General features: G+C 38.0%; 1 protein-coding gene and 1 pseudogene across 6 annotated transcripts in view; both read left to right on the forward strand.

Annotated features, from left to right (window-relative positions):
* Positions 1-244: 244 nt before the first annotated feature.
* furina (furin (paired basic amino acid cleaving enzyme) a) overlaps positions 245-24,674 on the forward strand; it is a 62,150-nt gene continuing 37,720 nt past the window's right edge. The window contains exons 1-2 of one of the 6 annotated variants that reach the window (XM_088334588.1): positions 245-431; positions 10,352-10,675. In XM_088334588.1, the coding sequence (XP_088190714.1) occupies positions 10,385-10,675 (291 nt within the window). In that variant the 5' untranslated portion in view covers positions 245-431; positions 10,352-10,384. Of the gene's footprint in view, positions 432-710; positions 858-7,648; positions 7,772-10,351; positions 10,676-20,423; positions 20,635-24,674 lie in introns of those variants that run through there. The other 5 variants (XM_088334591.1, XM_088334587.1, XM_088334590.1 and 2 more) reach the window with 5 other exon arrangements.
* On the forward strand, positions 23,497-23,638 carry LOC148367586 (U2 spliceosomal RNA; annotated as a pseudogene).

Consider the following 24,674-nt stretch of genomic DNA (forward strand, 5'->3'; position numbering starts at 1 on the left):
AAAATGCGGTGTAAGATTTTCTTGTACTTTGTAAGGGAAATTATCGTGGAGGTTGACAGGTATGCCTTTTTGAACCCCTCTAAGGATTTGTGATTCTCTCTGACCGAAGGATAAACCCGGCGTCAGCGATGCCGGCCAAACGCATAGGCTCAAGGTCGCTATTCCTCACAAAGACGCCAGGTGGTGCTGTCGCCGCGTCATACGAGTGAGTGTCTCTTCGAGCGGGCCCAGCTCGGTCCATGGCCCGTGACGTATTTCCTGGGGCTTGTGTGGACCTCCCTGGCGGAACACCGCACAGGGATATCATGACTATTTATAACCAGCAATTTTCTCTTATCAAATGCTCCGTGCTTTTTCCGCGTCGTCGTCGTTTCTAGCACCGGTGGGTGCGAGATAACACGCCGAGTCGAGCAGCATGTAAACGGAAACTGGTAAGTTAAGCCCTTCGTAAGTTTGCCATTAGCTCCGACGCACGCATTTGGACTTAAATGTTCGGCTTCCCCGCTACCAAGGGGACGGCGAGCTCAGGCGAAACATGGTGGTCTTGTCGAACCTGGCGGCTGTCAGATTGTCGGGCTGCGAGTTTACACACGCCGCGGTGACGTCGTTTGTGCCTGGTTTGATTGGGTGATCACCCGCGGCTTCTCCGGATTTGTAAAAAAGGTGTTACGCTTAGGCAATAAGAATATGAAAGAAGTAAAAAAAAGAGAGAAGGAAGGTTGTGAAGTCAAACGAGTTGACCTAGCGTGGAAGTCGAGTTTACGTTGTACTTTGCGGGGCATTTCGTCAAGCAGACGGAGGAGATTGACTGCCAGATAGATGACTACGTGGTAGTATCACGGATTTAACTCAAAGAGGTGAGATCAACAACGCGGCTGGCGGGGAAGCAAAAGAAAACGACGCAAACAAACCCAAAAATAAAAATAACTTGTTTTTATTATTATGATTTGACCGATAATGGATAATTGATAAAGAATATAGAACAATAAACCTTACAAACCCCAACCCCACCTTTTCTTATGGTGAAATTGTGAATGTGTTTAATTGCTGTTAAAAGTGTCAATAAAATTGTTAAACCAAATCCTTTAAAAATATTCTTCTAAATAGAGTCAATATTCAATGAATTTCCATAGTTGAGCTCTTCATGATGTCAAAGCTACATCATTTACCTACTGACCACTGGAGTAAAGGTGGGGTGCGTTGTTGAAGATGTCTGTAAAAAGTTGAAAGTTCTCTAGTAAGTATTTGTCAGCAAGCCCAACTGAGTTAAAAGAACCTTTCTGCTTTGTTTTCCAACGCAGAAATCTGCTTTTACGTTTGGTCAGAGCTGTTTGGGGTGGAAAACGTTAGGTTCGAGGAATTGGGTCTTGAGGTAATGATGAATCTTGCTCCTGATTTCTGTGTGTTTTGTATTTTCATCACTCATGAAATGAAATGATGAAATGATCTGCATTTATATAGCGCTTTTTAAGTCAATGACTTCCCAAAGCGCTTTACATTGTGCTTCACATTTCCCAATAGCGGCCATGTAAGGCGCTAACCTGCTTATTGGGGGTTCAATGTCTTACCCAAGGACACTTCGACGTGTAACACGAACTGGGATCCCTTAATCCTAAAACGATCGCTCTACCTCCTGAGCTACTGCCGCCCATAAAGGTTTCAGATCATCAAACCAATCTTGAAATCCAACAAACACAATCCGAGGAAATACAAAATGCAATTATGACATGTTGTTTCTATTTATTAAGGCACAGAAAAAGACCAAAACTAAAGCCTATCTGGCCTTATGTGGAAAAAGTAATTGGCCCCTGAACGTAATAGCAGTGCTTACAGAATAATTGGTCTTTCACAACGCCATGGAGTATTTTTGACCCACTCTACTTTGCAAAATCGTTTAAAACCTTCCATATTGAAGGGTTATTCTAGCCAAAACTGCCCTCATAAAGTCATACTACAGAATCTAATTTGGACTTAAATCTGAATTTCAACATGGCCACTCAAGAACCTTCATTTATATTTTTATTTATTTTTTTCCGAGGTGGACTCGCTGGTGTTTTTCGTATCGTTACACTGATCCATGAGCGCTTGAATTTGAGGGCACAAACGGAGAGGCAATTACTTTATCACAGAGTGCAAGATAGTTTTCTATTTTTTTGTGCCTTAATAAATGGAATCAACATTTTTAAACTACATTTTGCATATCTTTGGGTTATCTCTGTTTGATATTGATAGTAGTTTGATGATTTGAAACCTTTTGTAGGTGATAAATATGCAAAAACACAGATTTCAGGAAGGGATCAACTACTTTTTCCTTGGCTCTGTGATTATGCAGCATATGGTAATAACCTCAAGAAAAACAAGTACCATGAAAAATATTTTTTCTCCTAAACATACTTCAGCATTACTACAAAAGTTAAGTAAAATAAAATCAATCAGTCACGGTGCTTGGTCAGTAGAAACTTAGGCTTGGTTCACACTGCAGAGCTTAATGCTCAATTCCGATTTATTTGTTAAATTTTGGATGTTATTGTGAGATCGTGTACATTTCCAACTAAATGCAACTTGTATGCTTCTTGATATGATCGTATGAATGCGCCACAGCTGTCACATATGCACAGAAGAGGACCTGTGATATCACTTGAAATGCACTCATATTTGTGAAAGTACTCTTGGATGTTAACAGCGGAGCGTTTTCCCCCCATATATTATTCAAATCCGCAACCTCGGATTCCCCGATTGAATGCTGTATGTTTGCTGGGATTTGAATGTAAATATTCTTAACTACCACAAGCGGATACTACAGCTTTACGCATGAACTTGAGTGACACGTTGTGAATCCACGATGCAAGTGTTCATCTTCCATGCATGTGTGATTTAATGACTGTGCTTTCGTCCGCCGTGGTTCTTTATTTTTCTGTTTCCTCCTGCCTGCCTGAAGGCAAAATAGTGATGTCTTCCGCCCAATAATAACATGCAGGTCGCATGATTGCGTCTCAATTCTTCACACAGCAGTCACATTCTAAAAATCACGTATGTATCTGATTTAGGGCAACATATGAAAGTGGCCTTGGTCTGGTTTGAAAAAATTGCATATGTTCCGTTTAGATCGCATACAGGTTGATTTTGTGCAGAAATCTTTTTTCCCTGCAGTGTGACCCAAGCCGTAAATCCATAAATAAACCTCTGTCCTCTGCCATGTTTGAATGGCATGCTGCCACCACGCTGTGCTCAGTGGCACTGGCCCTCGCTTGCACCAGGCAACACAGTGGTCAAATATTACACACTGGGGTTCTAACAAATCCCAGCAGTTTGAAATCAAACGCTTTTAACAACTGACGTTTGTTCTTTGGACTGCGTGCATTTTATTTCAAATACGCAAGGCATAATGCTCAATCTTACTTTTATAGCAAAATATATACGTATAAAATGTACAATGGATGTAATCAAAATCGTATCTACTCTCATTTTACTGATGCAAGTCAGTCACTGTTCTGTTCAAAAGTCCGATGTGTTCTTGAAATGATTGTGCTTTACCAATTTACGCAAGGTCTGCTTTACAGTCTTTTTATTGGCCACATCCAGGCTAAAATGCACTCACCAGTTTTGGTAAGTGTAGTTGATGTGTTACTGCTCCAAACAAAGACGCTAATGGCATTACACTTGCGCAACTCCTAGCAGAAATTATATTTATGTAGAGATGCCGCTTTCTGTTAAGAAGAATGTGTCTGGCGACTATAGTCTATTATTGATTTTTGTCGACTATGTCGACCAATTGTTGCAGACCTCGTTATTATAACATGGAAACAGTGAAAGGAAGATTAGGCCTGTTTCTAGTAGAGGCCAAGTGTCAACCCAAATCCACAAAAAAACATTAAAAGTTTATTCAAGCGCGTTGAAGAAATACACGTACTTGCATGTGGATTATGAATAATGTAACTGAGGCTGCAATCATGACTGAGCCAGTAGATGGCGGCAGAGAGTAACAAAGTTCCAAATTCCGTGCAGCTCTTTTAACTACAAATAGACATGTAAAAAGACCACATTTTATCAATTAGAGTTAGTTAATGTTTCCTTATTTAAGTTATTATTTAAGCTAATGTGTGGGGATTTGGGAAAATACATATAGAAGCAATCCAGCCTATTTGACTACTGTAGAAACGTCTTTGGAGTGTGCATAAGGCTGGGTACAAAGAACATACAGATAGTTTTTTTTTTAATTAAACATGTTAAAACTTGAACATACTTAAAACTTTATTATGAATGCATAAATCATCAACTACCGAAAAATATTCAAGTTTTTTTTTTCTACCTTTCAGATACTCAATAATTTGAAGGTCCAATATGCTTGTACAGCATTGAAAAAGCCATTGTGCCACCCCATAAGTTATACATCAATGCAATGATTTAGATGATGACCTTTGACCAGTGCTGGGTCATTGTGATTTTCTTGTAAAATTATTCTTTTAGTGGTTGACTGTTTATTTAATCTGGTAATAATATAGTAATAACACGATAAGTTGTTAATTTAGAAATGCATATCAAACTGAATGCCCCTAGTGCTAACTGGGAACAAAAAGTAGCTCTAAGCTCAAAAAAGGTTGGAGATCCCTGATTAATGTTGATATCAGGGAGATGGCACAAAAGATGTGTGGTCACGTTCCCCGTGTTACCGCATTGGGATACGGGTCTGCTTTTGTGGGCTACAATTTTTCCTTATTTTGATTTTTGAATTTGTCTTCCCTGCAAGAAAAGTAGCAATGGCAGAAAACATACTCAAAAGTAGGGGTGAGATGATATGCTTTGGTCATGATTCATTGTATTATCATACTAATGTGCCGATTCGATTTATATCACGATACTACATAATTGCGAAGTACTGTGATTGAATATAATTAATGATTGCAATTTCATTTTCTTTCCTTAAAATCAAGCAACTTAAATCATAAACACCTTCTAGGACAATACACCATTATAAATTTAATGACAGAGGCTGCAGGCTGTAACTGCCCCCTGGGCCTGACTTTGGACATACCTGCTTTAAGGCACTAAAATGTATTAGTGCAAAAACTCCTTCTAAAGAAAAGCAGCTGAAATGTGAGCTTTGAATTTAAGTACTTGGAATTCAAGTTTTAAAGAACCCTGGATTGCAGATAAACACCAACAAACAAAACCTACTGCACTTTTTGATACAAGCAGGTAACAAGTAGGCTTCTGTTACCTTTGGCAGCCTGTGTTAAATTAGGTAGTGCTTAGTATCAAGGTTCTTGTGCAAGAAAGAGCTGATTAATGTTGATATCGGGTGATTGGGCAAAAGATGTGCAGTCATGTCCGTCGTGTTACCGCAGTGGGATCTGTGGGGTCTGCGACATAGTTTGGAGGCAGTTTTGGTCATGCCTAGCTCTGTCTTCCTGGGAACTGTCAAAAAACCAAAATATTTCCATACTCCGGAGTTGAAATTTATGGGCGCCGTCTTGCACACTTTCTTCTTCCATTTTCCGCTTCCGTTTGCAATCCTGCATTTTAACATATTGGATATGACGTCACAAAAATCGATTCTGGGGAGAAATGTCTGTTTTAAAAATCACGATATATAAATGAATTGATTTTTTTTTTTTCCCACTCCTACTTAAAATATTGTGCTTGAGCCTACTCTCCTTGGGCACCTGATTCTGTATTGTATCATTCTATTGTGCAGCTGTTTGTGTGCAAATATTTTATTGTGTATGGTTTGTTTGATCAAGAGGATCGTAGGGTCACCATTTCCTGTGGTGTGTGTTGGGAAAGTACAGCTTGGTGGCGCCCATCCCTTTTCAGGCCAACATTTGTTTCCACCCGGTCTTGAACCGGGGATTTTATTGTGTGCTTTTGTTAATTATTGGTTGTTGTTTTTGGGCTGTGCTCAGATAAAATTAAAAGAAAAATGGTGTCAGGGTAAAAAAATTTTTTAAATGTCAGCACTTAATAGAAAAGTTACTTTTCTTGTGGCCCCTTTTAATAGGGATGAGAATATTGAAGGGCCAAAAGATTTATTGGCACACCTTTCCCCAATTTTGGGAATCTGTGATTCCTGACCAACCCCTCTTTCTCACCAATCTCATCTCAAGTGCTCGTAGGCCCCAAAATCCCACCTACTGTCAACATCTGCTGAGGTTACTCACAGACTTTTTAAAAAAAGATAACTACTTTGTTAAAACAACTACTTATTAATTCCTTCCCAAATACTGCTTGATATTTTATAGTAAGACATCTTCGCAAGGGTGAATGTTGCATGGTGTGTTCTTATCAATATCCCACCTCCTAAAAATAAATAACTGGATTGGTAAAATATATGATATAAGTGCATCCCTTGTGATTGTAAGCAATTCAGATAATGCAAGGAAGGCTCTTTGAATTTTCTGCACAATTGTTGACTATGCAATTTAGCCATACCGTCTACACATGATCATTTATCTGCAAAGGAATTTTCTTCTAAATACTAATACTTTTAATGGCTTTCATGTAAGTAGGAGACAGACTTGGATGTCTGTTAAACCTATTCTGATTCCAGAGCATATGTTGTTGTCATTTTATTAAATGTTGAAAAAACAGGAACAATGACTATGAAGGAAAATTGATGTTTAATGACTCATTCCGGCATCCCGTAAAGGAGTTGAACTCTGCTTTTGCATATTTGCAACCTCCATGCGCATTGTTTGGGCCATTCTGTTCAATTGGTGTTACTATACATTTTTTAAAACGACTTGTTTCGCTTTGTTTTTTGATGTTTGAGTTGCTGTGGCAGAGTCATATTAAAATAAATGGCCCGTAACTATAAATAAATTTACAATTGATCCAAAAAACAGTCAAAGGAAATTTAAATCATCTTTGTGGACTGTTATGGATTTTCTCCCCTTGTAGACTAAAATTCTCTAGTCACGTGTACTTTGCATCAAATCAATTGCCATGTTTGTAGCGAGTCCAAAAAAATAAAGACATTTGACATACTCTCAAAAATATAAAAAATTATAATCCCAACCCTTGCTGGTTGGAACCTTGTTACAACCCCACAAATGGTCAAGACTGTCATTGGAATCAATTTTTCAAGAAACGGAAACCACGGAGTTAGCATACCTACTCAACATACTATAATTGGTCTATATCCAAATATTTAATTAATTATTGGGATGATAGTCAGTTAAAAATCATACAGGAACAGCTGATTACAGTCAACAATAAACACATGTTTTAATTATAAAGGTTAGGTGTATGGTGCCCATACAGTGATTTTGTCAGTATCTAGTTATAGCACATGTGAAAAAAACAGCAAGTATGGGTGTTTTTGTAATTTTCCGACGTTAATACAGTATATTTCACCATTGAGATAATTGTCGATGTAAAAATTGTAAGCGCTGCAATCTTTGTAGCTTAATGAGGCTTATTATGATTTCCTGTATTTTCTCTAAAACTACAAGTCGACTGCCTCACATGTGGTATCATTTACTGTGCTCCTACACAAGACCACTCACAAAGAAACGGTGGGCTTTGCCTCATGCCTCTGGTGAATAGCGAAATAGTTCCTGCACACAGCAGAACTTGGCGTGTGTGTGCGCTTTTGAACCCTGCTGTTAGGCAACTGAGTGGCTGAGCTTGTAGGTGAGGTCACCGACATCTGTACTTAAAGTCAGTGCATGCTAACCTCAAACAGAGATTTGCAAACCTGTTTACTCGCTTCACTAAAGGATAGAGGATAAAGTTGAGTAAGTTATGCTTCAGATTTGCTCCTTTTGAATTTGTAAGTCCTGTGTGTTATTTGTTCTTTTTATGTTACTTTGACCTGCAAGGTCTCAGGTGATGGAAAAAGCTATTTACTTTAAATTTGATTAGTATTTTTTACAGTTTTGTAGTTGTTTATTATTATTTACAACGTGACTTCGATATGTATTTTACAAAATGGCTGATTTTGAACATTTGAGTTGAATATATATACAAACAGGCAAATGAACCACCTGACTTTTATCATCTTTATTTTGATTTTTTGAAAAATGGCTTTTGCATTGTTGGATTTTGTCTTGAATTTAAATGAGTTTAGTTGTTAGTACAACATGTTTTTTACCAGCACAAGGCTGTTTTTAATATATTAGGATTATTTCAATGTATACTCTACTTTTCTGACTCTTGTCATTCAATTGAAATAGTCTGTCTTTGTGTACACACTGACCATGGACTGTACAAAGGTTTCAGATCAACAGTGTTTGTGACTTGGGTGTTTTTAATCTTTTTCAAACCAGCAGAGAAGAAAAGATATAATTGGATGCGAAGGGCGCAGAATGCTTGAAGGACATGAATAACCTGAAAAACCTTTCCCTCTGCTGAACAACCAAAGTAATCCCTTTCAATTCACCAACATCTTTTAGTTTGTAATTGGACTTACTGCAAATATATATATATTAAGATAAGTAGATTGCTATATTTTTTGAAGTATTTACATTTTAGACGCTCAACTGTAAAATCATAATGTATTTTTGTATCTACAAAAAAAGAACATGAGTCCTTGCTAAAGTTTATAGACTACAAAAAAACATAAACTCATATTGAAGCATTTTAAAGCAAAAGCGTTACTCAGAAAGAGGAACAATGTAGCGCAAGAAACTAATTTTACAAGGTAGTACTCATATGTCCAGCTTGCAAAATAAAGTATTTCCACCTTCTATAAAGAAAATTCAGGCAATTTTGAACACTTCTCGACGCCCTTAAACTAGTGCTATGATGTCTCAAATGAAACACATTTGATCTATTGGGTGGGCCATCCCTTGACACAGACTTATTCTTCGAGTATGGTGATATATTACAATAGATGAAAAGACTTGAACAAGGTAAGCAAGTTTGACAACTTTGAGCAGGAAGCAATGAATTCGAGCAGGTCTTTTCAAAACATAAGACTTATCCTGGTGTTAGATGCAGATATATTCATAACAAGTCTTGAAAAATAAAACCAGCATCCAAAAGATGTGTTCCAATTCACTGCTGTATATAAGTGTTTTAATTTAGGGAGCACAAGATTTAGTTGTTAACATAGGCATTTTTTTTAAAAGTATTTTTTCTTTTTGGATGTCCACTCTTGTGCTCCCAAATGGTTCAAATTGTTTAGGTGTCTCAAAACAATAACAAGGTGTTTTCCCTTTACTTTCTCATCTAATGTCTCAAAAACTCTGTCTGGCTCTTGGAATGCCTGCTCAAACCTGTTGTTTGTGTTCTGCCTTGTGCCAATACAGAAGGATTTTTCAAAATTGGAAAGTTCATCCGCTAAAGCCACCTGAAAGCACAGCATAGGAAATAAGCCACATGCATTTTACCACCTGCACTTACAATTGCTATGTTTAAATTCACAGTTAAATGTTTTGGGGTCAATATTTGTGTTAATTATTCAAGTGGTTTATGCAAGATCTTTAAATCATATACTTTTGAGTTTTAATTTTTCCTAATTCATTATTATTTGTAAACTTGACACAAAGTAAGCTATTGGGGGATGTGCCTTGCCTATTCGTTTAAAACATGTACAGTGAAGCAGATACGTATTTTGTAAACCACTATTTGTGCAAGTTCTCTAACTTGAAAATATTAGAGATGCCTGTAAATTGTCAACATGGGTACACATCAACTATGTTAGACAGAAGGTGGGGGGGGGGGGTCTTCCCAGCCTGGTGCAGGTCTACAATATTGTATCTGGTGTTGTTTGACAGATCTTTGGTCTTGGCCATAGCGGAGTTTGGCGTGTGACTGACGGGGGTTTCTGGACAGGTGTTTTTTTTTATACCGATAATGAGTTAACTAGAAGATCCTTGCTAGACATCGTTGGACCTCGTTAGAAGTTAAACCTCTTTGATAGCCAGAAACAGAACTTATTTGTAGGTGACCAAATACTTTTTTCCATTATAATTTGGAACTAAAATTTAAAAAGATCAAACAATGTTTTTTTTTCTTTTTTTTTTCTACCTCTCATGGCTGAGGTTTACCCATGTTGACAAATACAGGCCTCCCAAATCTTTTCAAGTAAGAGAACTTGCACAATTGGGGGATGACCTCTTTTTCACTAGATTTAAGAGACTATCATTTTTGTACTATAAATGTTTAATGATTCATTAATGGTCTTGATCGGGTCATAATTGCATTTTTGGGGGACCATGTATTTCAGGAAATATCACGCTTTTAAGAGGCTGAAAAGGTATAAGTAGTTGTGAGGTTATGTGATTGTAATGAGCTGTGAAACTAAGAAAATATGGTACATTGTATAACAATCATTTGTTTAACCTCTACTTGACTAATAATGATGCTGTGTTCATTTTTACTGTTATACTTTTGTCTTTTTTGTCAGGTAAGACGTGACCTTCCCTTTCCTAATCTCTCCATGCCCCGGAAAGCACCTCAGGCAGCCCTAGCCTGGCAAAAAGGTGCAGTGCCCATAGACTCTGCTGTTCCTGGAGACCCCATGGCTGCCAGACCACCATTCTCTGCGAGCAATCATAGGCTCACGCTGCTGGAGTTGATATTGTGGTCCCTATTGGTCTTGCTGGTTTCGGAGCTGCAACCAGTTTTGGGTCAGAAGGTCTACACCAACACATGGGCTGTCCATATACCTGGAGGCCGAGAAGAGGCTGACCTAATCGCCAATAAACATGGGTTCGTCAACTATGGACATGTAAGTTCAACATTTCTGGTTAGAGGTTTTGTATTTACATGCACATGTTGTAGATAAGGTAAAACACACAAAAAGTGACACAGCTCATACATCTGCAAAACAATTATGCTTTTACGAGCAATACTAATTGTTTAAAGCAAAACAAAAGCGATTGCTCAAATAATTAAATTGATTTATTAAAAATATGTTCATATCTCATCTCATCTCATTAGCTGCACCGCTTATCCTCAGTAGGGTCGCGGGGGTGCTGGAGCCCATCCCAGCAATCATCGGGCAGTGGGCAGGGGACACCCTGAACTGGTTGCCAGCCAATCGCAGGGCACACAGGGACAGACAACTCGCTCGCCCATTCACACCTAGGGACAATTTGGACCGGCCAATCCACCTGAAATGCATGTCTTTGGAATTTGGGAGGAAACCGGAGTGCCCTGAGGAAACCCCTCGCAAGCACGGGGAGAACATACAAACTCCGCACAGGAAGTCCGGTAGCTGGATTTGAACCCACACAGGAGGTTCCCAAGACCTTAGAACTGTGCCGCACATGCGCTAACCACTTTACCGCCGTGCTGCCCTATGTTCATATGAATTATCTTAAAAAAACATTTGTTAACTTAGTGAAAGCATTTTTAGATGTTTAGAAGGGGTAGAAAGAAGTGCAAGAACCCATCTATTTTTACTCTTATATTTGTATTGTTTTAATAAAACAATGATTTTTAATGAAAAGCCTTAAAAAAGTGTAGTTGCAAAATTATAAACTAGTATGCACTCATTTATTGTTGAGAAAATGTGGTACATTTTTCACCGCTTGCAGCTCAATGTTTTTTTGCGTTGTGTTCTGCATTAAGGTCTCATAAACCGTTTCCCAAAGAGTAGTCATTTGCTTTTAAAAATGCTTTAAAGGTACAGGATTAAAATATATCGGCCCCTAAAGATGTGTTTCTTTTTGTTTTTTTGTAAATCCTTTTTTTTGCCCACAAAAAAAAAGAAGTTTCTACTTCTTGGATTTCACCTATCACATTAATTACTGTATGTATAAAACATTATATATATACACAATGTCCTTTTAAACCGTTAATAATAATCTATAAATGTAGTTCGTTGCTATTTCATATCAGATGTAAGCACCAATGGGCATATTTCTCAGTCCTAGTGATATATGTGTATGCGTCTGGGGGTCTAGTTTAATCAATTCAACATGCCATTTCATTGTGTGTCTGCGTCTGCATGTTCAGAGAGCCCTACTTCACTTTCAAAGCGCAACATACTCTGAATCTTAACATGTGGCCACGGATTTAAAATGTCTTTTTTTCTTTTACATAGAAGTCTTGCATGTATATTCATTGCTTTGCATCAGCAAAGTAAATCGCAGACCCCCTAAAAAGGTAAAAAAAAATTACAGCATTGGCTGCCCCAGCAATTTGGCAACACTCGACAATGAAAAGATAGGACGTTGGCTACAAGAGACTGTTGGTAAACCATAGAAGTTGGACAGAGTTTCTCCAGATGTAATGCAATCATACTTTTCGGATGAATTGGAAATTACTTTTCTTCTTTAGTACGTTTCTGGCTATTGATCAAGTGTGATGCGCATTTATGTGTGCTGCAAATTGTTCATACAGTTAATGGCACTGTTTTTTGACAAATACTACAAAAGCCTCAATGTGTAAAATGTGATCAAAAGATAGCATAGTTTCTTCTGCTGCGGGCCAGGGCCACCTAGTACAGCTTTGCGTCAGAATGCCGAAACAAACTGGCGGCAACTTAAGTGGGGATTCCACTGTGCAAAAGAAATACAAATTTCTCCACCTATGACTTATTGGTGAAAATTACTGTTGATATGATAGTTCATATATTTTTACCTATTACTAAAATTAATGTTATTGTTTTTTTAATGACTTTTTTAAATATTACACACTGTCTATTTAAGTTTAGACTTCAGTAGACACTCAAAATAAGGCGAGAAGACATCAATACATTTTGAAGTCGCAAAAAAAAAAATCTTCATAGTCCATATGAAAGCTTTCTACCTTCAGTATTTTGCCTATTTGGATTCCTCAATCTAGTTTTATGTTGCGCCATTTTGTTAACTTTTAACTTTTTTAATATTCCTCATATCTGTGAAAATCTCTGTAGTAGTTTGTCACCATGCATCTTCCTTCTAACACCATTTGGCACCATTTGGTTTTGTCAACTTTCACTCAGCACTTAAAAAGGGGGCGTGGGGAGATGTGATAATTATTTATATCAACTGGTAACTATTTTTGTCATATGCGCAGGCCTAATTAGCTGTTAATTGCTGACAGTATCGTCACAATCATTTCATATGTCTTTTTCTGTTCAAACTGTAATATAGAGACAATAAGTATGTGTTCTCTTTTAATGAAGTGGATTTTCAAAGTATGTCTTAAAAAATTCCTTGCACTTTCAAAAAAGATGTCTATTAAAGCATGGGGGGATACATTCAATTACAAAATCAGCTGAGTCACATGGGTTGATATTGGATTAATGCCAGTTTGCTTCTACAAATAATTGTTTTACATTTTTAAAGACCTTTTTTGTCCACATCATCAAAGTTGCTCTGCTTCTTACACGATCTGCTACAGTCATTGTACCATTCTTTTACTATTTGGGTCATAAAGTGACAATACATTATCAATACCATTCCCTAGTAGTTTCTAGAATGTCGTTTTAATTAGTAAAAAAAAAAAAAAAAAAGATTAATCGTGTGTCTTTAAAAACAAGATCAAAGTTTTAAGTCAATACATAAGCTCTGCGCAAAAGTACATGTTATCAGCTTAGATCTTCTCCTTGTTAAACACCTCTGAATTTTTGCACATTTCTTACTGATTAGAGAGGGAAAAGGAGTGTTGGAAATATGCTTAACAATATTGGACCAAAAGATGATAGCTGAAATATGTGCCTTCTTAGTGATGGGAGAAGCCACTCTAAACAAAAAATGTTAACTCTGCTTTTCTACATAGCTTCAAATTTTAAGCGAAACGGAACCATCAGAAACATCTGAGACGAAAGATGATAAATATGTATCAAATGTAAATGCTTATCATTGGAAAGCAGACTCATTGCTGTATAAGTTAAAAAGGCTCATTCATGGTTCACTGATCCCTTAACTGCATGGGTCGTCGGGGCACCTCTGAAGACGAGACTTTGGACAGCCTTCTCTACAGCTGTTTTGGGGTTGTGATAAAGTTGGCACCAGTCCAGTCCTTGAAGTTTTCGGCTCAGTTCTTTCTCTGTCTTCCTTTTCTTCTACACTTTTGGACTGTGCCCTGGAGAATAATCTTGGTCAGTTGTGATCTTGTGACGTGACCTTACCACTGCAGTTGTTATCTGCGCATATTTGACAACAGTTCTTCGTTGCATCCAACGTGCAGTCTCATTAAAGAGCATTTGTGAGGCCGGTCAAACACGAAGGAAAAAATAATGAAATGAACCAGTCAGTAAAAAGCGTACTTGGTGGCAGAAGAACTTCCAATTAGAGGAGTGGGGGATGGAGGTTTACGTGGGCAGCCAAGTTTCAAACCAAACACACCCCTTGACTTGAGATCTCTGGTGCAAATTCATATAATAGCTTCTTTTCAAACTGTATTGCGAGCGGACACCACTATGCCTTCTTCTGCATCTCGCTAAGAAGGATTTGTGTCTAGCGCCTTTGTCGTGCCGCAGAAGCGATGCATCTCTCTCGCTCTTTATCTTGCTGGCTCGCACTCTTATTCAGACAGTGAGGTTTTGCTTAAACCGACCACGCCCAGCCCCCCCAAAAACCCTAAAAAAACAGACCATCAACTAATTACAAATACGTACTAGGTTCAATGTGCTCTCTCTTTTGCTCTTTCTTTCTCTCTGTTGGTCTCTTTTTCTTGGTCTCTGTCTGCCAGTCAGCAGGGCTTTGATCATATAATATTCAATTTCATTACGTTTTAGCGCCTTCTTATCCCAAGCTTAGAAGGAAGCCTATAATTCAAGGGTCTTCATCGGGGAACCGTGGGCACCACCAGGTGGCCCCTCAGGAACACCTGCAGACAGGTTCTGAAAGTGGCTCACCAGGGATGGGTCATTAGGATTTTCTAGTAAATTTGATTACTAACTGACATAATGTTCTAGTGGTTCACTTCTAATAATTACAACTTGGTAACAACATAGAAATAATGTTATTTCAGAAATCTATATTAAATTCGTAGCCCTCCGTGCCAATATTTAACAAATGGTAGTTCTTTGCTCCAAAATGTTGGTGACCCCTGCCTAACAGGCTTATAGGCTTCTCAAGTCAGCCATGTAATTGATGTCAACAAATATGGATTTACACCATTTACTATTTCATTATTGAATAAAACGTGTTTAGTAAGTGTAATTACTCAAGCAGTATAGTCATTAATTTTTGATGGAGCAGGCTGTACATAACCCTTTTCTGGACCACTATAATGGACGGCACAGCCGTGTACTACCAATTTAGTTCGAGCAGTTAGTTATTGTGCGGATTTGAACTGGCTTTTATGTCTAAAGTGTTGCGCTCAGCCTATATTACACTCTCATTGTTCAACTGCAATTTCTACAATGTCTTCTGTCCAAGGGTCACAGTGAAAAGCCTGCTCTTATCTTGCATTTAGTCTTTCTCACACAGCTCCACATTTCACTTCATCTCAGTGCCACTGCTTTTCTTTCAAAGTTAATGGACTGCAGAGATTGACTGCTCCAGTTTACCCCAATGGAGACATCAGCGAAGACAACATTGAACAATAAACAGGAATTATTGTACCTAAACTGTATTGGATATAAAATAACAGAATTAATTGGTGCAGTTAATTGATTTGACTAAGATTAATTGTAGAAATGCAAATGTATTGTTTATTAATACAACAGCTTATTTAACGACTTGAAAATAACACAACTAAAATATACAAACATGCAGCACACCCACTTGTGCAAGACCGGCATCTCTCAAACAAGTTTTTGTAATACTTAGAGGCTATATAACTAAACAGATGAGAGGCAGTGCTGTCACTTCATGCTACATATGCCTTTGTAGAACTCCGCAAAATGAATGTATAAAATATTGTAGTGTGTTGCCGATTTCAGTACAGTTCTTTTTTCCAACCATTTCAGACAGAGGGGTGTTTTTATCGAAGTCAAATAACTCAAGTCAGCACTATCAATGTTTGCCTTTGACATTCGAAAAAATAACATCCTTGGTCGTAAAAGTTATTTTCTGTAGTAACCTAAAATAAAGGGAAATGTTTTCTATTTTATAACATTGTACTTTGAAAGTAAAAATGAGACCGTACAAAGGTTTTTGATCCATCTCTGCATTATCGTTATCAATTGCGTGGCTACGGTGCCCCTCCAACCCTTCCCCCCCTCTGTTCAGCAAACGAAAACATGCATACAGTGGAACCTCGGCTCTCGACCATAATCCGTTCCAGAACCCTGTTCGAAAACCGATTTGTTCAATCACCGAAATCGTTTTTCCCATTAAAAGTAATGTAAAATCGTTTTAATCCGTTCCAACACCCTGAATGTTTACCATGAACGTAAACATGAAGCTAACCCAGGCTAATCGTACGTGCGTGTTAGCGTAATCCTCCGTACGAAAGATTACGCTAACATGAACGTGTAAAAATTAAAAAAAAAAAAGGATTATGAATAGGATTTCTTACCTTTGTGGTGGACGGTGGGGAGAGAAAAATCGTCAAAAGTTTTTCAACCTCTTCCAAAACTTGCGGCAGTTGCTTGCTTATAGCGCTAACTTCCTTAGCCGGATCACTCGATTTCACAGCCCCCTTATTCTTTACTATCGTACTGATAGTGGATTTAGCCATGCTGTATTCACTAGCAAGATCGGAAATTCGTACACCTCTTTCATATTTAGCTATTATGTCTTTCTTAAAGGCAATAGTTGTACGAACAACTTGTTTTTTTTTTTCACCTGTCCTGCTTGCACCGACCTTCTTCGGAGGCATAATTAGGGACTAAAACACCCGTACGACGCTCAGCATCGCACCCTAGCGTACCGGCGTTCGAACTCCGATTTTTTGACCGAACAGAAGCAAGAATTTCTCGAAATTTTTGGTCGAACACCGATTTGTCCGCACTGAGAGGCGTTCGAAAACCAAGGTTCCACTGTATTAACCAACCAATTAACCAATACCAACTGAGAGGTCAAAAATAGGGCGCAAGTGAGGACACCATTTAATTTGTGATATTTTATATAATGAAATATCTTGAATATTTTAATTAGCTTCACATACATATATCCATGCATTTTTATTTATATATCTGAAAATGTTTGATTTTAAAACAAGTTTAAGATCCTAGTGAGACCCAATGGTATGGGGAACACTGCATTATAATTGAGCTGGCCTTGAATAAGTTACATACCTGCATCAAGCAGTATTTGTCTTCTTAGGTACCTCTCATCAGTGAAGTAATAGTCAACCTAAGAAAGTGTATTTGATTCAATTGGCTATAACCAATAGTTTCTGTGAATTTTAACTATATTGTACTCTAATAGTGGCATTATTCAACTCAATAACAGCATTAAGAGAGAACTTCAATATTGTAACATTTAACACTGCCGTTTCTGTATTTAAAATTGTTGGAGTACGGTTTGCATCTTTTAAAAAAACAGAAAACAATTATTAATTAGATAATTATCACAAATGTAGGATGGGGTTAAAATGTACTACTCTGTAAACAACACCCATAGATCAAACAAAAGAATAACCATCTCATCTTGTCGATGCAGTCTCCCAAGCACTCATATTTCCAGAGGTTCTCTGAATCCCATCGGCACTCATTACTCAGCCCTCCCACTGTGCGATGAGGGGGGCAGGGATGGTTACAAACGCATATACAGGTCACAGGGCCTTAATAGGAGCCAGATGTGCTGAGGGGATACAGAAATACATGGACAGGTACTCAACAATTTGCGTGTACGCACGCACTGTAGATGAGGTATTTCTGGAATTTTTGTCAGAATGTTAAAAAAAGCGACTCTTGCCAAACTCATGTGATGCACATGCTAGAGTAACGGCACCTTTTAATTTTAGAATTTCCGAGATGTTACAAGGGTATTTAATGTATTTATTTTAAAAACAGCATAGTTCACTTATATTTCCTAAAAACTACTTATTATCATTTACTGTCGCACATTAAGTGAAATAAATACAAATAAAGACAATGAAGAAAAACATAACTCATGAAATGACATTCAACCAAATTATCCAGCTATATATAATCTAAATGAATAAGTTTGCTACTATTTCTCCTCCTGGCTTTTTCTATTCAACCTGTATAAAATCCTGGTTGTCAACCAAAACTAAAAGCATAAATCTGGGAGGAGGAACAAGACTCATCATTTCAAAGAATGAAGCAAATTCAATGGAAAGAACAGAAGTGACTCATCTGCCCCGATGTCCCATGAGTTAAAACGGTTAAGGAGCATATTCATTCTTATGTTTTCACTTTTAACATTTTAGCCTTTACTGAGTTTCCCTGATAAGACCGATAATATTAAAAGATGAAATGCAGCAGCACAAACTCTAATTGAGATGTACCTAATCATCTGATCTTGCAGCATGTGGAGTGTTTAGTGTGGCTTGCAATGCCCCAGCCTCTCTTATGCATGTAAGCACATAAATCAACAGTCTCCCTGGGGAGCCAGGTCAGTCGTTTGAGGTGCAATTTGAACAGGGCCTTGATCTGATAAGCCGTTTACAATGAAAACAATGAAGTGAATGTTTAAAAGCCTGTGTGAAGCAGCACTCAAGGAGGAATGTCTCTTTTAGGTGGAGCATTCTGTGATTGCTGAAAACATTTTCTTCCCCTCCAATGTTAGTTTACTCCTCAGTTCTCAAAAACGGGTGATGTTCGGCTACAATTTATCGTGTATCGCCCTTCTGGAGTATCGGCCCTGCACTGCGTCACTCCTGGTGAGGCCTGGATGTTCAGACTTGCTTTTTAATGTGTCCGAACACTTATCAATTGCAACCGCTTTTTGGAACAATCTGTGTTTTCTACCTGAGAAATTTAGATATTCCCATTTAAATTCACATATAAGATAACTCTGAAATGATCTTTTTGACCCTTGTGTGGTGTTAGGGTCTCCAGTGACCCATTTCAATGTTATAAACTGTAATAACTGATGTGTCTTAGGGGAAACAAAACAAAATTAAAATGGGAATGTATGGTTAGGATGTATATAATATTAAGATGTTGTCTTAACTATATTAAGCGGTATACCTTTCTTTTAAGTGGTATTAACCAAGTTAGAACCCTGGTCTAGCGGTCGGTGGTGCCAATTCCTAACACAATATAAGGGTTAAGCAACGATACAGACAATTTTTGCACCACCTTCCAGCATAAAGAAGAAATGACAGCACAACATGAAATGCATGGGAATCCTTTTAATTGCTTAAATGTACAGTGTTTTGCAAAAATACTCAGCCCTTGGAACATTTTAACCTTCATTACATTTCAGGCTTCAGTCTTATTTACTGTCCCTTTTTAATTAAATAACAACAGCTGGGACATCGATGTAAAATGTAATGGCTATTTCATATTTCTTTTAACAATTAAAAAAATGCCTCTTTTTTGCAGCAAACTCCAGAAATTACGTAAGGATCTCTGAATGTTCCAAATGAAATGAAATGAAATGATCTGCATTTATATAGCGCTTTTCAAGTCAAGACTTCCCAAAGCGCTTTACATTGTGCTTCACATTTCCCAATAGCTGCTGTGCAGCCATGTAAGGCACTAATCTGCTTATTGGGGGTATTAAATGACTGATGATGATCAATAAAATCTACCTGTGAGTAATCAGGTCTCTGTAAAAATGCACCTGCTCTGTGATAGTCTCAGGGTTCTGTTATAGTGCAGATAGCATAATGAAAACCAAGGAACGCACCAGCCAGGTCCAATATACTGTTGAGGCCATTTTCGGATGCAAAAGGTTTTCCCAAGCTTTCAACCCTAAAATAATGTGCGAGCAATCACATTGACATGGAAAGTGTCAACGACTGAAAAACCTACCAGAATCTGGCCATCTTTCTGACTTTTCACCTCAATTAAAGAAAGGCTGATCAGAGAGGAATCCAAAAAGCCCCTGATCACTCTGAATAAACTGCAGATATCTACAGATCAGGTGAGAGAGTCTGTTATATTATGTACAATCAATCACACAACGCAAAACAACATCTTAAGAGTAAAAGCATCACAGTTTATAACCCAGAACACAGCAAGGTTATGTCTCTCTGAGACATGGTGTTGGCAGCCTCACTGTTTGTGTGTGCTTTTCTTCAGCAGGCAAGGGGGAAGATAAGTTGGTTAAACTTGATTGGAAGATGAATGAATCTCAGCAAAAGATCTTAGGCCGGGACCTCACTGAGCTCATGATATTTTGCTTTGAAGAATGTTTGAGAATTTCAGTCTCTAAATCTGCATAACTGATACAGTACATACATGCATACCCCAAGTGGCTTGCTGCTGTGATTGCAGCTACACAAACTATTAATTCAAAAGAGCTGAATTATTTTACACACCCCACTTTTTAGTATTTGTATCTGTTCAAAAGTCTAAAATATCTAACACGTTAAATTTCACTTCACAATTGTGGGGACTGCATACACTTGTGACAAAGCGTGATGAGTCTGTGTGTGATAGAGAATGATGTTGATTGTGTTGTCGGACTAAGCCAGAAATAGCTGCGGTCAGCTTTCTTAAAATGGTCTCAGCCACCATGCAGCCATGTGGTTTGTGCATTCAGTGAGCTGAATCCAGCAGCTGCGTTTGGGGTTTACAGTAAACTGTGGGCATATCTTCTCCTCTGTGAGGTTCTATGACCTAAAGCCCACCAGTCCTGTGTTCAGTAATAATACAGTTTGTGGGACAGTTTGCGTCCATTCCCCTTTGACATGCACCAAAATTCACACAATTTATGCACCAGGGTAAGTGGCACTGAAGGTAAAGTAAGATTTGTGTAGTTTCCAAGGATAAGTTGACACCAGATTTAGAAAGAGCTGAAATTGGACAGAAATGGGTTTTTTGTTCAACTATTACAATTTGGTATTTATTTTCAGCTTTATTGCTATTTACAAATATTAGTATGTACCATCAAATTGGTGACTTTTCTTGGTGGTGTTGAGTACATTGCATCAGATTTCTGTTTCTTCCTGTTGGTGCACTACATTGAAACATATTAAAGGAAAACGATTCCTGGTGAAACCAGAATAAAATGGATTTAGGGACAATGTTGTTTTTCTTATTTACAAACACCCACTATTTTTTAAACTGCATGAGCAAACCTGCATCCATGCAATTACATTAATATAGCAGTTTTTTTCTCCCACAAAAATGCTACCAGCAATTTCATGTAATGTTTTCAAAATAATTTTGTGATAACAGCAATGATTTAAAAGAATATTGCTTATAAAAGCTTCAACGATTTCAAATTACCGTATTTTCCGCACTATAAGGCGCACCTAAAAGTCTTAATTTTTTTCAAAAGCTTATCATGCGCTTTATGATACAGTGCGCCTTATTTATGGATCAATATTAAATCGCAAAGTCCTCCAACTAACTTGCAGCCGCCGACTAGATTTTCCCCCGAACGCCAAGTAGTCCGCGGTGTATGCTGGGATTTATTTACCGGCGTTTCATTGGCTAACCAATGTGTCAATCATCATTTGAATCGATCACTATTGGCTAAAGTTATTCGGAGGTCATGGGGCGGATCCTTTTTATCATTTACAGGCTGGCATAGGCTTAAGCTGTAAAACAAAGCCTGCAATTGTCCGAAAAAGATGTGTCAATCATCAGTTGACCCGATCACTATTGGCTAAAGTTATTCGGAGGTCAAGGGGCGGATCCTTTTTATCATTTACAGGCTGGCATTTGCTGAAGCGGCAAAACAAAGCCTGCAATTGGCCGAAAAAGATGAATGCGTATAGCACATCGTTGACGGCATACAGAAAGCATTTTTTTACTATTCTGTATTTGTAAATATTTTATTCTCCTGGATTTACTAAACTCACGGATATAAGAGGACCATGGCTGCACATTATTATTGAACACAACGACTTCGGTGAGCTACTTCGGCTTTATATTTTCCCTGTATCTTGTTTCAGACTGAACTCGATGTTTCTGTGATAAGCGGTGCAGATAATGGATGGAATGCAGTGTCTATTTTTAAATTAAACTAAATTCCAAGTGTTTATTGTCATATGCACAGTAAAGTTGCGAGCGAAAACAGAAACTAAGGAATGGTTGGCATTTCTTGAATCCCAAGACTTTATCCTTCCGAATGATGGAACGATGCATTTGAGTGACATCGTACGGACACCGCATCCGCACGTGTTCTCGACACGTATTTGCGTCTTTGCAAGCTTTGGGAATGTTAAGGGGGTAATAAGTTTGACTGAACTATCTGACTGTTTTGTCGACGTTCCCATTGTAGCGCCTTATAATCCGGTGCGTCTTATGTATGTCAAATATAGGACCAAAAACTATTTTTTCGGGGTGTGCCCTATAACCCGGTGCGCCTTATAGTGCGGAAAATACGGTAATTTGTTTTTTTAATTATAGGAAATTTGAAGTTTGTTTTACTTTTTGTACTCACAAGTGTATAATGTTGGCTGTTTTAGCTTTTCTTTGATTTTATTTTGCAAAATAATATTTACATTCATATTTATTATTTCAGTAAAAAGTAGCTTCTTTAAGACAACATTAAATCTTTGTACCAAATGGTGGCTCATCAATGCCACTGCCACAACCGGTTCATGCATAGTTTCATTTTCATGTCAATTTGCCAATTTATTGTTGGGATACATTTGTGTTCAGAGTTTTTTGTTTTTTGTTTTGCCAGGCTTGATTGCGTCATTTCTGTGTTTGATTGGTCCTCAATTATTATCGACTTTGTTGAACCTTTGATACAGTTTCATATTGCGCTTAACACAACACAGTGGAAAGTCGAGAATCAATTCTTTGTGCAGTTACTGCACAAAGGCTCCTAAGTTCTTGGCACTGTGCGTAAGGCAGTGTAAAAAATGTCTTCATCATGTGTCGAATCATCGCATGTTTTCTAGTTTTGTGTGCAAACAGTACATAAATATGTTTTCTTACTTTTTCTCTTATCCCAGTAACTTTTTTTGAAGTAAATGACCTTTGATAAAGTCCACATCAGCTAATTGTTCTGGCTCTGAAAAATTTCTGAACACTTAAAACGGAAATGAGCTTACAACCTAATCTCAATGTTTTTATTTATTTAGGGGGGGATACAAGCTTGATTTCCTCCAGATTGAAGCAAAGTAATCTACAGTTTAATACTGAAGCATACATACGTAACAGTGAATTAGGTTGAAAAGCGGGCATTGTAAATACTAACGACAGAGCAATAATGTCTTAAATTGTCTCGGGCAAATGGCGGGCAACACTGATAAGCTACCCCATAAGGTCCCATTATACTTATGTCAGAGAAAATTTGGTTACTCTGAGCGAGGTATAATAGATAAAATGCCATATTCAGTTTATATATCAAATGAAACCGCATTAGAGCCACCAAGGATTTATTCATGAAGTCAAAACTCTTTAAATACCCAGACTGAAACCATTTTATCCAATTATTCTTATTAATCACTGTATTTTTACAAGCTATCACATCAAAACAAGCTTGCTGAAAGTGTGGAACCACTTGCTGAGTTTATTGCTATCCCGATTTTAAAATTCAAAAGATGTCCTGATTTACTTCCTAATGACTTAATATTCCCTTGAAATGTACCTTTCATCATATTGCTAGGACCTTAATCTGGCCAACAGCATCTGCTTCACGGCCAGAAACTTCTGGCCGTGTCACTATCTTTGATTTTTGCATTTCGGAGATGGAATATGAGCTTGCTCTGTCCACTCCACGCATCGGCCCGGTATTGCAGTACCTCCGGGAACGGTGCATTCGCAATGATCGCAGCAAGGCTTTAGGGCTTGGACCTTAGCTTGGCCTTTTGGCTGAGAGTAAGTGTCCCGGCTCCTAGGCTTTGTAGCGTATTATGAACTGACCGATAACGGATAATGGATAATGAATAACGAAGATAGATCAATAACCCTTAAAAACCCCAAAACCCCTCATCATTACACGTTTTATCTTAATGGAGACATCGTGGCCATGTGACCTTATTTTCAAAGTCACTCTACATGTTGATGTTGCGTACCTTGGGTAGAGCTTAATGACAGTCCATTTAACTCAGTTGCAGGGGCTTTGTCCTACATCCCATGAATATTAAAGACATGAGCACAATGCTCTTTGGAGAGAGATAATGGAAATGTTGATGACAAACTTAGAGGGAAGTGCATTTACCTATTCAAATGGTCCCAATGGTCTTACTTCGGGGTCAGAGGAGCATGTTTGTTATTCCAGTCCACTCGCTGGGCTCCAGGATTGCTCTAAGAAGTGATAACATTAGGTACCAGAGTTAAATCTTATTAGCTGTTGTCTGACAGTCTGTCCCTTTTTTGCACTGTGTTCTGTGTGTGTTTGTGAAGGCCTCTTTACAGAAATCCTACATCAGCTGAATGTGACCTACTGTTACTGCCTAGAGCCTCAGCCTGACCATAGGCGCATCACGCCAGAAAAACGACCAAAGCCCTTTCAATGGGTGCTTTATAAGAATGTTAACAATGAATTTCCTTCACACCAGTAAATCTTACATGAAATTACCAGTGGTGTTTTCATGGCTTGCTATTAATTTGGCTTTCATCACTGGATCAACATTCGCTCAAACAGGCACGTCATATGATGCCGTTTTCTTGACTTGTAGTAATGAATTTTTATTCTCGATCGTATATCCATGCAGAGATTAGAATTAAATTTAAGTGCATAGTGTGATAATGTGCCATTGATGAAAAAGAGAAGTCTTTCCATCGCGTACTGTAATTTTTAATCGATATTTTTTGCTTTCTTTCCCCAGTTATAATTTTATTATCTCTGTTCACAGAG

This window comes from Urocampus carinirostris, chromosome 4 (assembly GCF_059441175.1).
Source record: "Urocampus carinirostris isolate Australia breed hairy pipefish chromosome 4, RoL_Ucar_1.0, whole genome shotgun sequence".
NCBI classification, from domain to species: domain Eukaryota; kingdom Metazoa; phylum Chordata; class Actinopteri; order Syngnathiformes; family Syngnathidae; genus Urocampus; species Urocampus carinirostris.